Genomic DNA, 12,660 nt, shown 5'->3' on the forward strand with positions numbered 1-12,660 from the left:
ATGAAAAAACTAGTCTAATTGCTTATAAGAGCTGGCACTTAAAACCCCACTAACTTTCCCTCAATACCACCCCTTAAACATCAGGGAATGTACAGTTAAGAGAACAAAATTATCAGCAAATAAGAGTGATAAACTAGCTAGGGGAACCAAGACAGTGCAGTATTATGGAAAGCTACTGCAACCCGTACTTATTTTTATCATTGTACCTAATGAACAGCCTCCACATCTAGAATACACTCCTTGATGGCAGGACTGTGTGAAGTTCATCCACAGTGTTAACCAAAGAGAAGACCCCCAAATATTGTTGAATAGTTGAATGAGTAAAGACGAGAAATTTCAAGGAAGATGCTACAGAGAATAGATGAACTGTTTTCTGAAAGAAGAATGTAGGTCTAATGCTTCAACCAATGTATTTTGGGACAGCAAATTCAGATTAAGGTGTTACTGAATGCAAATAGAAAAACTACAAATATAAAGTAAACATTTATTTGGAGACTTCGGCAAAGAAAGGAATGTAAAGTGGTTTAATAATTTGAAAGAACTGTAAGGTTTCAAGGTCTTTTTTGTTTTTTTCTTGTTTTTAGTGTGATGGAACCTGGAGTTTGTAGATATTCCTGGAAAAAAGTGAAGGGTGAGATGGAAGATGGTAAGTGCTGGGTAAAAGATGGCAGGATAAGCCAGTGTAATAAAAAGGAGCATTTCTTTTTCACTAACAGAAGGGGAAGAATCTGAGACAAATAGGGGAGGCAGTTAAGGAAGCTGGAATTACAAGTCTCCAAGTGAGAGAGTAGGCTGAGGATGTGAAATGAGACTTGAGGAAATTGGGATAAATTTGGATTTCTTGTTGTAAAGATGTTAACAAAACCCTCTCTGGGGGAGGGTGGTCTCATCAACTCAGCTTTGTTAATAACTACTTAAGAAAATCCCTTCCACCTCCTTCCTAACCCAATCATTCTGGCCGCCTAAGACCACCTGAATTAATCAACAGTAAAATTCCCCTTTGTGCCAGGATATATTGACAGTACTCCTATGTATTACATAAAATGAAAACACAACCCTCTAAAAATAAGACTGCTGTTACACCAAGAAAGGATTTTTAGAAAGGCCTTGTTCACAAGCTAATTGAGGGGCGGAGAGAGAGCATTCCTTTTAAACTGAAATGCGAGCTGCGATGACACCTCCTAATGCAATCAAACGCTGTTGGAGCACACTTCTTAGGAGATCGAGTTTAACCCCAGGCACTGGGTAAGGCGAGAATCTGGCTTGGCGGCTTCGGTTCCGACTATCTGGTTCCCTCCCCTTTATAAAGCGGGTCAGGCTGCGGCCGCCAGCAGTCAGTCGACGACTCTCGGCTCGAACGCTCAGTCGCACCGCCTCCCGAGGTCCCAGATGAATCGCCTCAGGCCTGGCAACTAGGAAGCTGTCTCCGGAGACCATCGCGAGCGCCGAGGCCGACCGGGTGAGGTCGCCGTAGGAAGCGCGGTAGGCCACTCTGTTCCCTTGATCGCCGGCAGACAGGGACACATTGCTCTGCGCCATCTTCAAACACTGCCCGCAGTACTTGCGTTACGTCCCTCGGTCAAGGTAGGCCCTTCGCGGCTCCACAGAATCAGTCCTGCCCGTTTGGAACGCGACAACTACCTACACTGGAAGCCATAACTAAAGCTGCGGCAGATCGAGAAGCCGCCTCTAACGAGCGCTCCCTTCGCGAGCATGCGCAGTCTGCCCACGCACGTCGACGCCGGCCGAGAGCGAGCGTGAGAGACGTTTACGCCGGTGACGCCTGCGAGCGCGAGGACGTGGGGTTGCTGAGCGTGCGCAGTGGGTGCGTCGGCCACGACCCTTCGGCCAGCTTAGGGAGGGGGCGACGCTGAGATGGGGGCGGCGGCTGCGGAAGCGGACCGCACTCTCTTTGTGGGCAACCTTGAGACTAAAGTGACCGAGGAGCTGCTTTTCGAGCTTTTTCACCAGGTAAGCGGCTGGGATCCGCCCTTTTGCCTTTCGTTTTTCTGTTCGCCGAGGGCCCGGCCCAACGGCTGTCCCCGCGTTCTTCGCGCGAGCGTGGCAGTCCGTCAGGGGATCCGGCTGGTCGGCTGTTTGGGGGTGAAGGGCGCCCTTGGGAGGTGAGGCGCTTGCTGGGTTTTGGTGTATTAAAAGAACCGCGATTAGTTCTGGTCAGAAGTGACAACACTTCAGGGTGGTGGAGGGATCCTCATTCGAGCGTTCCTGAGGTGAAGATTGAGGGGTCCTGTGGGACACAATGCGTGCGGGATCTTCGTTGAGCAGTGCTTTTTCCTCATCTCCCTCTTATGGTGTCTTTGGTTTGTTTATCTGACTAGGAAGTTACGTTTCAGTTTACTTGTCATTGTCTATTTTCCACCTAAGTTGCCAAATGAAATTGTAGCGTTATTAAAATATTTAAAATAGACTCAAATACCCGATAGAAAAGCAGGGTTTTAATGCTTCTTTATTAAAATAGGTGAAAAATTGTAAGTCTTGTTTCCCCCAGCCCTATCCCCTAATGACTAGTATTGTGTCATTAGTAATACAAAAGTGAATTTTTAGTCCCGAGAAAATCATTTTCCTGCTCTTGATAAACGTTCTTTTCCGTGGAGTGGGAAAATGATGGGTGTTTGTCGCCTCCTTGAAAAGTCTCACAGTGCTGTAAATTGTAAAAGTGATTGTGTTCCGGTTCCTTATGTGCAACCCTTCCCCAAATAAGTTAATCTCATTTTCAGTCATAACTAATATTTTTACTCTAATCAAAATGGAAATCTATGTGCATCATTTTAAGAAAAGAGTTTTTGATTACGTTTGTTTTTTAACTTCGTAGTCTCTTTTAATTGTAAAATTTGAGTATTTTCCTGAAATTTCCCTGTTTAAGTTCTAAACACTTGTTTGTAGGCTGGGCCAGTAATAAAGGTGAAAATTCCAAAAGATAAGGATGGTAAACCAAAGCAATTTGCATTTGTGAATTTCAAACATGAAGTATCTGTTCCTTATGCAATGAATCTACTTAATGGAATCAAACTTTTTGGAAGGCCCATCAAAATTCAGTTTAGATCAGGTAACTAACTGTTTAATGATACTGTGTGGGTGGGGGCAGGTTGTTTACTGCTTGTTTTTGTTTTTAAATTTATTGTTGTGAAGAATTTCTTTTTTGTTTGCAAATCCTTTCTTAAGCTTTCTAAATAGCAAACTTTGTGTATCACTGATGGGTAATATTGACATGGATTTTGAAAATTGTAATTTTAAAACTGAGTTTAAAATTTCAATTTGGATTAGTGAGAGGAACATAAACTAGATTGCTAAGAGAGTTGGGTTTGGGTGCTCTGAAAGAAGCAAAGATTAATGCTGAAAATACTTCTGGCTGCTTTGTAATTTATTTTTATGTATTTTGATTCTTGATCATGTGAGGATGAATCTTTCCATGTATCCAGTCTTAGAATTTAGTGTGGGGATCAGAATATTATGACCAGATTGGATGTTTATACACCAGGTAGTACCTTGTTTGGAATGCTTTGTTTTGCATATCTCGTATTATATACACTTACAGTTTCACTCTGATGAAACTGTAAAGCAGTCTACAGCAATTTGAAACTTTTCTCTTTTAGACTGTGTTTACCCTTTTGGAGTGATTGAGGGTACAGGAGATAAAATTTCAAATTAACTTTTCTATCAAGAAGAATATTTTACATTATTCCCCGTTTTTAGGAAGTAGTCACGCCTCGCAGGATGTCAGTTTGTCATATCCCCAGCATCATGTTGGAAATTCAAGTCCTAACTCTACATCCCCTAGCAGGTAATATTTCTTACATATTGTTAAAATAATTTATCTTGGATAATGGTTTCAAAACGTATGAATGGATAGCTTCTTTCTTTATGTTCCTATCTTTTTCTTCTGCTTCTTTTTCTTTCTTCTTTATGTTCCTAAGCTTTTTCTTCTATTGTTATATAGCTCTATCTATTCTAAAGGGACTACAGACAGACACATTAAGTTCCCTTAAAATAGGTAGATATGTGATTATATGTTCATTTGTAAAGCCATACCCATGCCTACATACGCATGTACAGTACATGTATACAATTGAAACAAAATTTCTCAAAACATTACTTACCCTTACAACTTGTAGTATATTCAGTTTTTTCAGTCATAATGGGCTTAGTTCAAGAAAGATATAACAAAGTACCTGTCATGTGTCAGGTTCTTCACCACCAAGTCTTTTACATGTATGATCTCATTTATTCCTCACAATGGTCTTATGAAAGTAGGGATTATGATCTCTACCTTATATGTGAAGGCAATGAGGAATAGAGGTTAACTTGCTCAAGTATAAACTGCTTATAAGTAATAGGCTGGATTCAAACCCAGGCAGTGTGATAGAGCCCAGGTACTATGATAAACTGCCTGGTGGAGCTTAAAGTCTGGATGAAGACACATATTTTTGTGACTACCTATTAGTATAGAGAGTTTATTATTTTTATACTCTTTGATAATATAAATTAAATTTTACTTTTCCCCATTAGCTTATATAAAGATACATAACCTGATTTAAGAAATCCCAAAATAAAAAGATCCAAACTGGGAGACAAACCATTGGTTATCTGATTCCAAAGATGTCTTAAAATAATTCAAACATTTTTAAACTGAGTTTTCTGTAGAGCATGTTACCTCTTTAGGAAGGGAGGAATTAAGGTATAAATCTTTAAAAGTAATATACTATGTATGTTACAGAACTCTAATTCCTTACCTCCCAAAACTTGTTTCTCTTTTCTGTTTCAGTAAATGTTTACCCAATTGATCAAGCCAAAAATCTAGTTTTTATACTTTATTTCTTCTGTTTCCCTCATATCCAGTCAATCAAATTCTTTCCATTTTGGTTATCATCTAAGCCTTTGCACTTTGACAATTTTTTTCTATAAAGGGGCATATAGTTAATATTTTACACTTTGCAGGCCATACAGTCTCTGTCTCTGCCATTGTACCACTAAAGTAACCATAGATAATAAAAAAAACAAAAGAATATGGCTATGTTCCAATAAAACTTTGTTTAGGAAAACTAAATTTGGCAATTTGGCCCACAGGCCATAGTTGCTCACTCACATCCTAGCCTTTCCCTCAGCTGGGAAGGTTTTGCCTCCTGGTAGTGTTGGTATTTAGCTCTCCTTTCAAATGTGTCCTTTTTAGAAAGGCAGTCCCTGGCTAGCCAAGCTAAAATAGAACCTGTCTCTTTTCACCTTCACTTGATCTTGAATCATAATATTTTATCTTATAACTGTGTGAAAATAGCCTATTGTCTATATTCTTCTAGCTCCATGAGAGCAGATACCTTGTCTGAATTGTCCTTTCTCACCTTGAGTACTCCGCCTTGCTAATGATTGGTATTTAGTAAATATTTATTGAATGATTGATTATATATTGGTTTTCTTATTTTAAGCAGGTATGAAAGGACTGTGGATAACATGACTCCATCAACACAGATAATTCAGAGATCTTTCTCTTCTCCAGAAAATTTTCAGAGACAAGCAGTGGTAGGCTAATATTTTTTCAACTTGAATTCGTATTAATAAAAATAAAATCTTAATTAGTTAAAATGTTTGTCTTATATCAGATAACTGGTTTTCAATTAAATTTGCTAAGTAGAACGTTTTATTCCTTAAGTTTTTAAGGCATAAATTAACGTTTTAAATTTAGTTCTTTTTTTTTTTTTTTTGCCCTGAGACAGGGTGTTGCTCTGTTACCCGGGCTAGAGTGCAGTGGCATTATCATAGCTCACTGCAACCTTAAACTCCTGGACTCAAGCGACCCCCCTGCCTCAGCCTCTGGAGTATGTGGGAATACAGGTCCATGCCACCATGCCTGGCTAATTTTTCTATTGTTTATAGAAATGACATAAACAATATCGTTTATATTGTTATATATTGTTGGCTCGGGCTGGTCTCAAACTCCTGGCCTCAAGCAATCCTCCTGCCTCAGTCTCCCAAAGTGCTAGGATTACAGGTGTGAATCACTACACCCAGGCTTAAATTAATTTAATTATTAAATTAACTTTTCCTCATTTTTGTCAGACAAGCATGACCTTTGTAGATTGAGCACTCATTTTAGTTTTCATTGGGCTGAAATACATACTTAAAAGACTAAAGATAAATAGAAATAAAACTGTGTTTTATATTTGTATTTCTATTTTAACCCATTGTTGGTGCATTTGTGTGTATACAAATACTGGAAATTTATTCTCTGCTTTTGGACCTTATCCTGAGTGAATTCATATAAACTCTCTTTGATATTTTAATATACTGGAATCTTCTAGACAGTTCCTTCTTGATCTTTCCATTTTTTGGTAGTACCACAATGAGACTAGGCTTAAAATATTAGCTATCTTTTACTCTTCCTTCTTTGTCTTCACTCATTCACCACATCCTTCATTTTTTTGTTTGCAGTTGTTCTTACATTCATTTCTTCCTTTTTATTTTGTTTGCCCAAATCACAGTCCTGCCTTCTTGCCTTGTCGTCCCCAGGCTTTTGTGTGTCACAGGTCTGCAAAATATTATAAAAATATAAAAGTGAAATGCAATTGAGATCAGTATAAATGAATATTACCTTTTTTTGTACATTATTACTAATTGTTCTCATTTTGCTAAGGACCGTTAAAAAAAATCATCATGGACTAATATCTGTCCACGGGCAGGATTTGGGAACCACTGGTCTAGTCAGTTATTATGTCACCTCACTAGTCCATCTTATACTCCATTTCAGAATTAATATTATAACCCTGATTTGCTTGTCTTTTCTGCATGACTTTATACTGATTGTAAGATAAAGCCAGATTTTCTTTAGCCTACTTAATAGGCATTCCCATCATCTGATTCCAATAAACACTTTGCATTGTTTATTGCTTAAGAGCTCTACCTGTCTTAGAATTGCTTGGTGTTCTGTGAACCTATTCTATGTTTTCCTGTTATCTTTGTGCAATTTCCTTTCTTTGGTATACCTCTCCCTTAAAATATTTTCTTTAAAATATTTCATGCATTAGGCAGGGCACGGTGGCTCATTCTTGTAATCCTAGCACTCTGGGAGGGTGCGGTGGGTGGATCGTTTGAGCTCAAGAGTTCAAGACCAGCCTGAGCAAGAGCGAGACCCCATCTCTACCAAAAATAGAAAATTTTTAGCTGGGCATGGTGGCGCATGCCTGTAGTCCCAGATACTAGGGAGGCTGAGGCAAAAGGATCGCTTGAGCCCAGGAGTTTGAGGTTGCTGTGAGGTAGGCTGACGCCACAGCACTCTAGCCCAGGTGACTAGAGTATGACTCTGTCTCAAAAAAAAATATTTCATGCATTGTTTTAATACTCAGATTATATGCTACTGTCATGAAGCTTTAATGATACTGAGCTCCTGGTTCTTTATATGTTCATTACACAGTGATTAGTATTATAATCGTTTTGTATGACTTCTTCCCTTCTAAGTTGTATTCTTGAGGGCAAAGGAGTATTATTTATGTACCGACGTCTTATAGGTATTCATTGTAACGAATGAAGCTAATTTATTTTACTACTTTAGTTGTGTTTCATTTAGGATGCATCTAGGCAAGAGTGATTTTGCTTTTCCTTTATTATCCATTTGGTTAACTGACCAAACATATATTGACTTTGATATCTAGAAATATTAACATTTCCTTGTTTTTCTCTTCCTTCAGATGAACAATGTTTTGAGACAGATGTCATATGGTGGAAAATTCAGTTCTCCGCCTCTGGATCAATCAGGATTTTCACCATCAGTTCAATCACATAATCATACTTTTAACCAGTCTTCAAGCTCTCAGTGGCGCCAAGATACATCATCATCACAGCGTAAAGTCAGACAGAATTCTCATCCCTACCAAGCAGATAGACATTATAGCCGGGAACAGCGTTACAGTGATCATGGGTCGGACCATCATTACAGAGGAAGCAGAGAAGATTTCTTCTATGAAGATAGGAATCACGATGGCTGGAGCCATGATTATGATAACAGAAGCCATGATTATGATAACAGAAGAGACAGTAGTAGAGATGGAAAATGGCGTTCATCTCGACACTAACAAGAGTTAAAAAGACACTCTTTATAGGGTCATTTTAGGCCCTTTGACTCAGTTGATCTGGAAATAATTCTGTTGAAAACCTGTACAGAGCAAGCTTTAGAAGTTGACACATTTCTTTATACATTTTTTAAAACCTAGTTTCAATTTAATACAGAAATAAGAAGAATTGTGGTTCCAGTTTTATTATATTAATAACCTTTCACCTCAGGGTTTTATGAAGAAGAATGGGTTTTATGCAAAAGAAAATCATTTTAGACACTTTAGGAAGGGGTGAATTATATAGATTCATTGTATGATAAAGCAAATATTTTAATTATTATCTTTTTGTATTGCAAGAAATTTCCTGTCAGATTTTGGTGTATATAATAGTAAACATACAAGCTGACTCTCTGGAATGACTATTGGTATTTTGTTAATAGAAAATACAACTTTTCAGTGATTAATTTACTAACATTTGAGAAATCTTATTGATAAACTTTGGGGATAAATCATATTGCTTAACTTAGAGAATTTAAGTATAAATTTTGTGACATTCTCTTGAGTTTTACCCTAGTTACACATGAAAGTGTAAATCAATACATACTGTTTCATTCTAAAATTTTAGAATTTGTTCATAATGTTTGTATGACTGAAGTCACTCAGGAAGTTAAATATCTATGTGTATATTTTTACGTTGAAAATACAGTGTTAGTATAAATCACCCTTTTCAAGAAAAACAAAAATGTTAATGTATGGTCAGACAAAATGGTAAGATGTTTTACTGAAAGTATACTTTTTTGGAAAAAAGATTTCCTGAAACCTGTAGGTGCTGCCTCTGTCACTCAAACTTTAAAAATTTTAACATTTTCAAATTGCCCACCATGTATATATAAGAAAACATTTTATGGAGATTGTACAGGTTGCTTTTTTGTTTGAATCTTTGAAAGAATTTGTCTTAACATTTTCTTATGTTAAAATTTTAAAATCTTGTTTAAAGAAACTTTTGTGTATCAAGATACTGTTCCCCTTTCATTGCAGAATTTATAAAAATTCATTCCTTGACAAATATGGATCCTTTTTAATACCACAACATTTGTACTATGTTGCTTTTTAATATATTAAAAACATAAAAGGAGTATGTCTTATTTTTGTAACATCACTACAGAGACATTGTATACAAAAAGAAAAAATTAGCAACATACTTTATTCCATGATTGCTTGGTATTAAGAATGGTAGTTCTTTAACTTAGGGCATCCTGACATACATCTTTTGTACAGAATCAGATTTTCATTGACTCCTGATTATAGCTTGGTGCACTGTAAACTAATTTAGTCCTCTTCCCTGGTCTCTAGAAGTTTACATGCATTCAGATTTTGTTTCTAAATGCATCTCGTTTTTCTTTAGGTAAATGGAGCTATTACTCAACATAGAGTTAAGAAAAAAGTTCTATTTGCTCAGGCAGTTTAGTAGTAAGATTTATTTCTAATGAGTCTGCTATTTTTAGTTATCTGTGAAAACTTAGGTTTGTAGATACTAACAAAGTTTAATACTACTTTATTATAACTTAATCTGTAGGTGAGCTTCTTTCATACTCTTCACAGGTTCTCCTAACTCCAGAATAATTTTTCTGGGGGGGACCTTGTGAAATCCCAGTGAATTTTCACTTCAACTTCACTCAGTTGAAAGCAACCAAACTAAATGCATGTATTGTGTAAATGAATAGAACAGCACAGCTTTGAGAACTGAATATAGTTGGTGAGACAACTCATCTAAGTACAGGTTGAATATCCCTTACCCAAAATAGTTGGAACCAAAAGTGTTTTGGGCCGGGCATGGTGGCTCACGCCTGTAATCCTAGCACTCTGGGAGGCCGAGGCGGGCGGATTGCTTGAGGTCAGGAGTTCAAAACCTGCCTGGGCAAGAGTGAGACCCCGTCTCTACTAAAAATAGAAAAAAATTAATTGGCCAACTAATATATATAGAAAAAATTGGCTGGGCATGGTGGTGCATGCCTGTAGTCCCAGCTACTTGGGAGGCTGAGGCAGGAGGATCACTTGAGCCCAGGAGTTTGAGGTTTCTGTGAGCTAGGCTTATGCCATGGCACTCACTCTAGCCTGGGCAACAAAGTGAGACTCTTGTCTTAAAAAAAAAAAAAAGTTTTGGATTTTGGAATATAGGATGCTCAACCTGTACTGAGAGCTACAAGAATAGGAATAAGAAATTACTGTTGTGAGAAGCCATTTCTCTTAGAGCAGCAGTCCCCAGCCTTTTTGGCATCAGGGAACTGTTTCATGGAAGACAATTTTTCCACAGATGGGGGTGAGGTTGGGGAGATGGTTTCCGGATGCGTCAAGCACATTTATCGTGCAATCAAACCTCTTTGCTAATGTTAATCTGTATTTGCAGCCTCTCCCCAACGCTAGCATCACCGCCTCAGCTTCACCTCAGGTTATCAGGCATTAGATTCTCATAAGGAGTGAGCAACCTAGATCTCTTGCATGCACAATTTATAGTAGGGTTTGAGCCCCTTTGAGAATCTGATGCCCTCACTAATGTGACAGGAGGCAGAGCTTATGATGCGGTGATGTGAGCAATGGGGAGCAGATGTCAGTACAGATGAACCTTCGCTCGCTCACCTGCTGTGTGGCCCGGTTTCTAACTGCCCTTGGACCAGTACTAGCTGTAGGATTGGGGACCACAGTCCTGGAGTGTTTTCCATGGAACACCAGTCTTATAAAATGAGGATTCTCTAAATGCTTGGAAGACATTGTGTATTAATAATGTGTGACTTTCTCTTTGAGAGTCAACAGCACTATTAAGTTTTGACAAGTACTAAAGAAATCCCTTTATACTTAATATGTTCCCCTGCTCCCCATCCAAAATAAAAAAAATTTTATACTACTTCTAATTATGTTGTGTATCCTCACTTTCCCCATAGTCACTGCTGCCATCCTAGGGTGGGCAACATATCTTGAGAGGATGACTCCATCACCCTGCTTCTAGTCTTCATTCTTCAAATTTCATCCCACAATGCAAGAATTGCCAATGTTAATCTGCTATGACTCACCTGAATTAAAGCTTCAATGGCCTCTGACTTTCTCTTGATTAAAGACAAAATTCTTAACCTATATGACCCCTCACTATTGCTTTAGTCTCCTCTCATCATTTTACTCCCTCTTTAGCCCTGGTGGTAACTCTCCCTCACTCCATCATCCTTGGCTGACATTTCTATGAGTTCCATCCTATGAGCTCCATCCTGCATGGCATCACATTAGTTACCTGGTATTTGCCAGAGGATTTCTTTTTCTCAACTTTTATAATGGTTTCATGAATGTTTGAAGAAAACTTGTTTTCTCTGTGTCAAAATTCTATCTTTACCAAATGCTTTTTTACCTGACAACATTTGTAAATCAAAAGTACTGAAGAGTCATTTAAAAAAATTAAAATTATATGCATTTTCTTTTAATTTAGTACTTATAAATAGACATTCATTTACCAGTCTTTTGATGCAGGGCCAAGGCCTTTCCCTTAATCTAAGTGCACTTGTTGGAGTTCAGTGGGTGTTTTTGTATAAATCACTACCAGACTGCATTGCCTATGATTTCTACTTTGGGTTTCTTTACGGTGGAATGCAAATGTAGAGAAATTGGAGAATTCATGTTTTCTAGGATTCTCGCCCAAATTTTTTTTACAGTCGTCTTAACCACACTTAATCTGACAGCATATTTTTATAGAGATTCTTATTAAATCTTGACAAAATATTCAACAAGTTTTCTAGAAACAACTATTTTTCACATTCATATTTTATTAGTTTGCATAATATTTAAGTTAAGAACTTGTAACAACTTAGTTCATGAGAACAAAAGTGAGTGAACATACAAAAGTGGCTTCTAGCCTCTTGCCTTCACATGTCAAGAGAACTGATGTTTTTACAGAAGGAATAGAGAACATAATTTAATCCAACAAATCAGGTATATGGAGTTTTAAAAAAGCTTCCAATATGGTAGATAGGGTTTGTTTATCATATTTTTCCTGGTATTTTTCCTTTGTATTTTTATCTTCTTGATCTCTTAATTCAGAGAGAGATGATTTTGTCATTTTCTCTGAGTATGGCTCTCAGGTTTTGCTTTATATATCCCCGAACTATGCCAGATGCAAAAAGAATTATAACATATCATCATCATGTACCATAATTTTTGTCAATGTAAATATCCTGGCCATTTTCATGCGTTTAACTTTTAATCCTATTTTGTTTTATATTACTATTGTCACATCTTTATTTTCATTAATATTTGCCCAACATGTCTTTGTCTATTGGTTAATTTTTAATACTTTTCTGTTTGATTTTAGCAGTGTCTCTTATACTAAGATAGGTTCTGATGCATTCCTGCTATGCTTGCACGTATGTGCATGTTTATAATATTGACCACCTTTTCTTTGTTCTTTTTCTTCCATCTACTGAAGCATTTCATAATCCTGGGTGCATACAAAAACTACCTAGGAACTTTTCAAAAAAACAATAGTGCCTAAACTTTACCCCAAAATCTCAGGGGAGAAGGTGATATCAGTATTTTTTTTAAAGATTCTAATGTTCAGTCAGGG

At 37.4% G+C, this 12,660-nt stretch overlaps 2 protein-coding genes across 3 annotated transcripts; one reads left to right on the forward strand and one right to left on the reverse strand.

The window, feature by feature from the left end:
* Window positions 1-1,090: 1,090 nt before the first annotated feature.
* On the reverse strand, window positions 1,091-1,740 carry C4H11orf71 (chromosome 4 C11orf71 homolog). The gene has a single exon (XM_012748033.3). It carries the CDS (start codon window positions 1,537-1,539, stop codon window positions 1,150-1,152), a length of 390 nt encoding a protein of 129 aa, XP_012603487.1. The 5' UTR covers window positions 1,540-1,740; the 3' UTR covers window positions 1,091-1,149.
* On the forward strand, window positions 1,739-9,192 carry RBM7 (RNA binding motif protein 7). 2 transcript variants are annotated; one of them, XM_012748029.3, is made up of 5 exons: window positions 1,739-1,971; window positions 2,905-3,067; window positions 3,715-3,802; window positions 5,439-5,532; window positions 7,695-9,192. In XM_012748029.3, the coding sequence occupies exons 1-5, from the start codon at window positions 1,876-1,878 to the stop codon at window positions 8,076-8,078; spliced, it is 825 nt and encodes a 274-aa protein (XP_012603483.1). In that variant the 5' UTR covers window positions 1,739-1,875; the 3' UTR covers window positions 8,079-9,192. The 2 variants fall into 2 exon arrangements, with proteins under 2 accessions (XP_012603483.1, XP_012603484.1); XM_012748030.2 differs by having other exon boundaries at window positions 5,442-5,532.
* The last annotated feature ends 3,468 nt before the right edge of the window (window positions 9,193-12,660 follow it).

This window comes from Microcebus murinus, chromosome 4 (genome assembly GCF_040939455.1).
Source record: "Microcebus murinus isolate Inina chromosome 4, M.murinus_Inina_mat1.0, whole genome shotgun sequence".
Lineage (NCBI taxonomy): Eukaryota > Metazoa > Chordata > Mammalia > Primates > Cheirogaleidae > Microcebus > Microcebus murinus.

Bases quoted from the DNA above. Each gene is read 5' to 3' on its own strand.
- C4H11orf71 (XM_012748033.3), bottom strand. From the start codon at position 1,539: ATGGCGCAGAGCAATGTGTCCCTGTCTGCCGGCGATCAAGGGAACAGA.
- RBM7 (XM_012748029.3), top strand. From the start codon at position 1,876: ATGGGGGCGGCGGCTGCGGAAGCGGACCGCACTCTCTTTGTGGGCAAC. The intron at 1,972-2,904 runs GTAAGCGGCTGG...ACTTGTTTGTAG, and splicing joins TTTTCGAGCTTTTTCACCAG to GCTGGGCCAGTAATAAAGGT. The intron at 5,533-7,694 runs GTAGGCTAATAT...CTCTTCCTTCAG, and splicing joins ATTTTCAGAGACAAGCAGTG to ATGAACAATGTTTTGAGACA.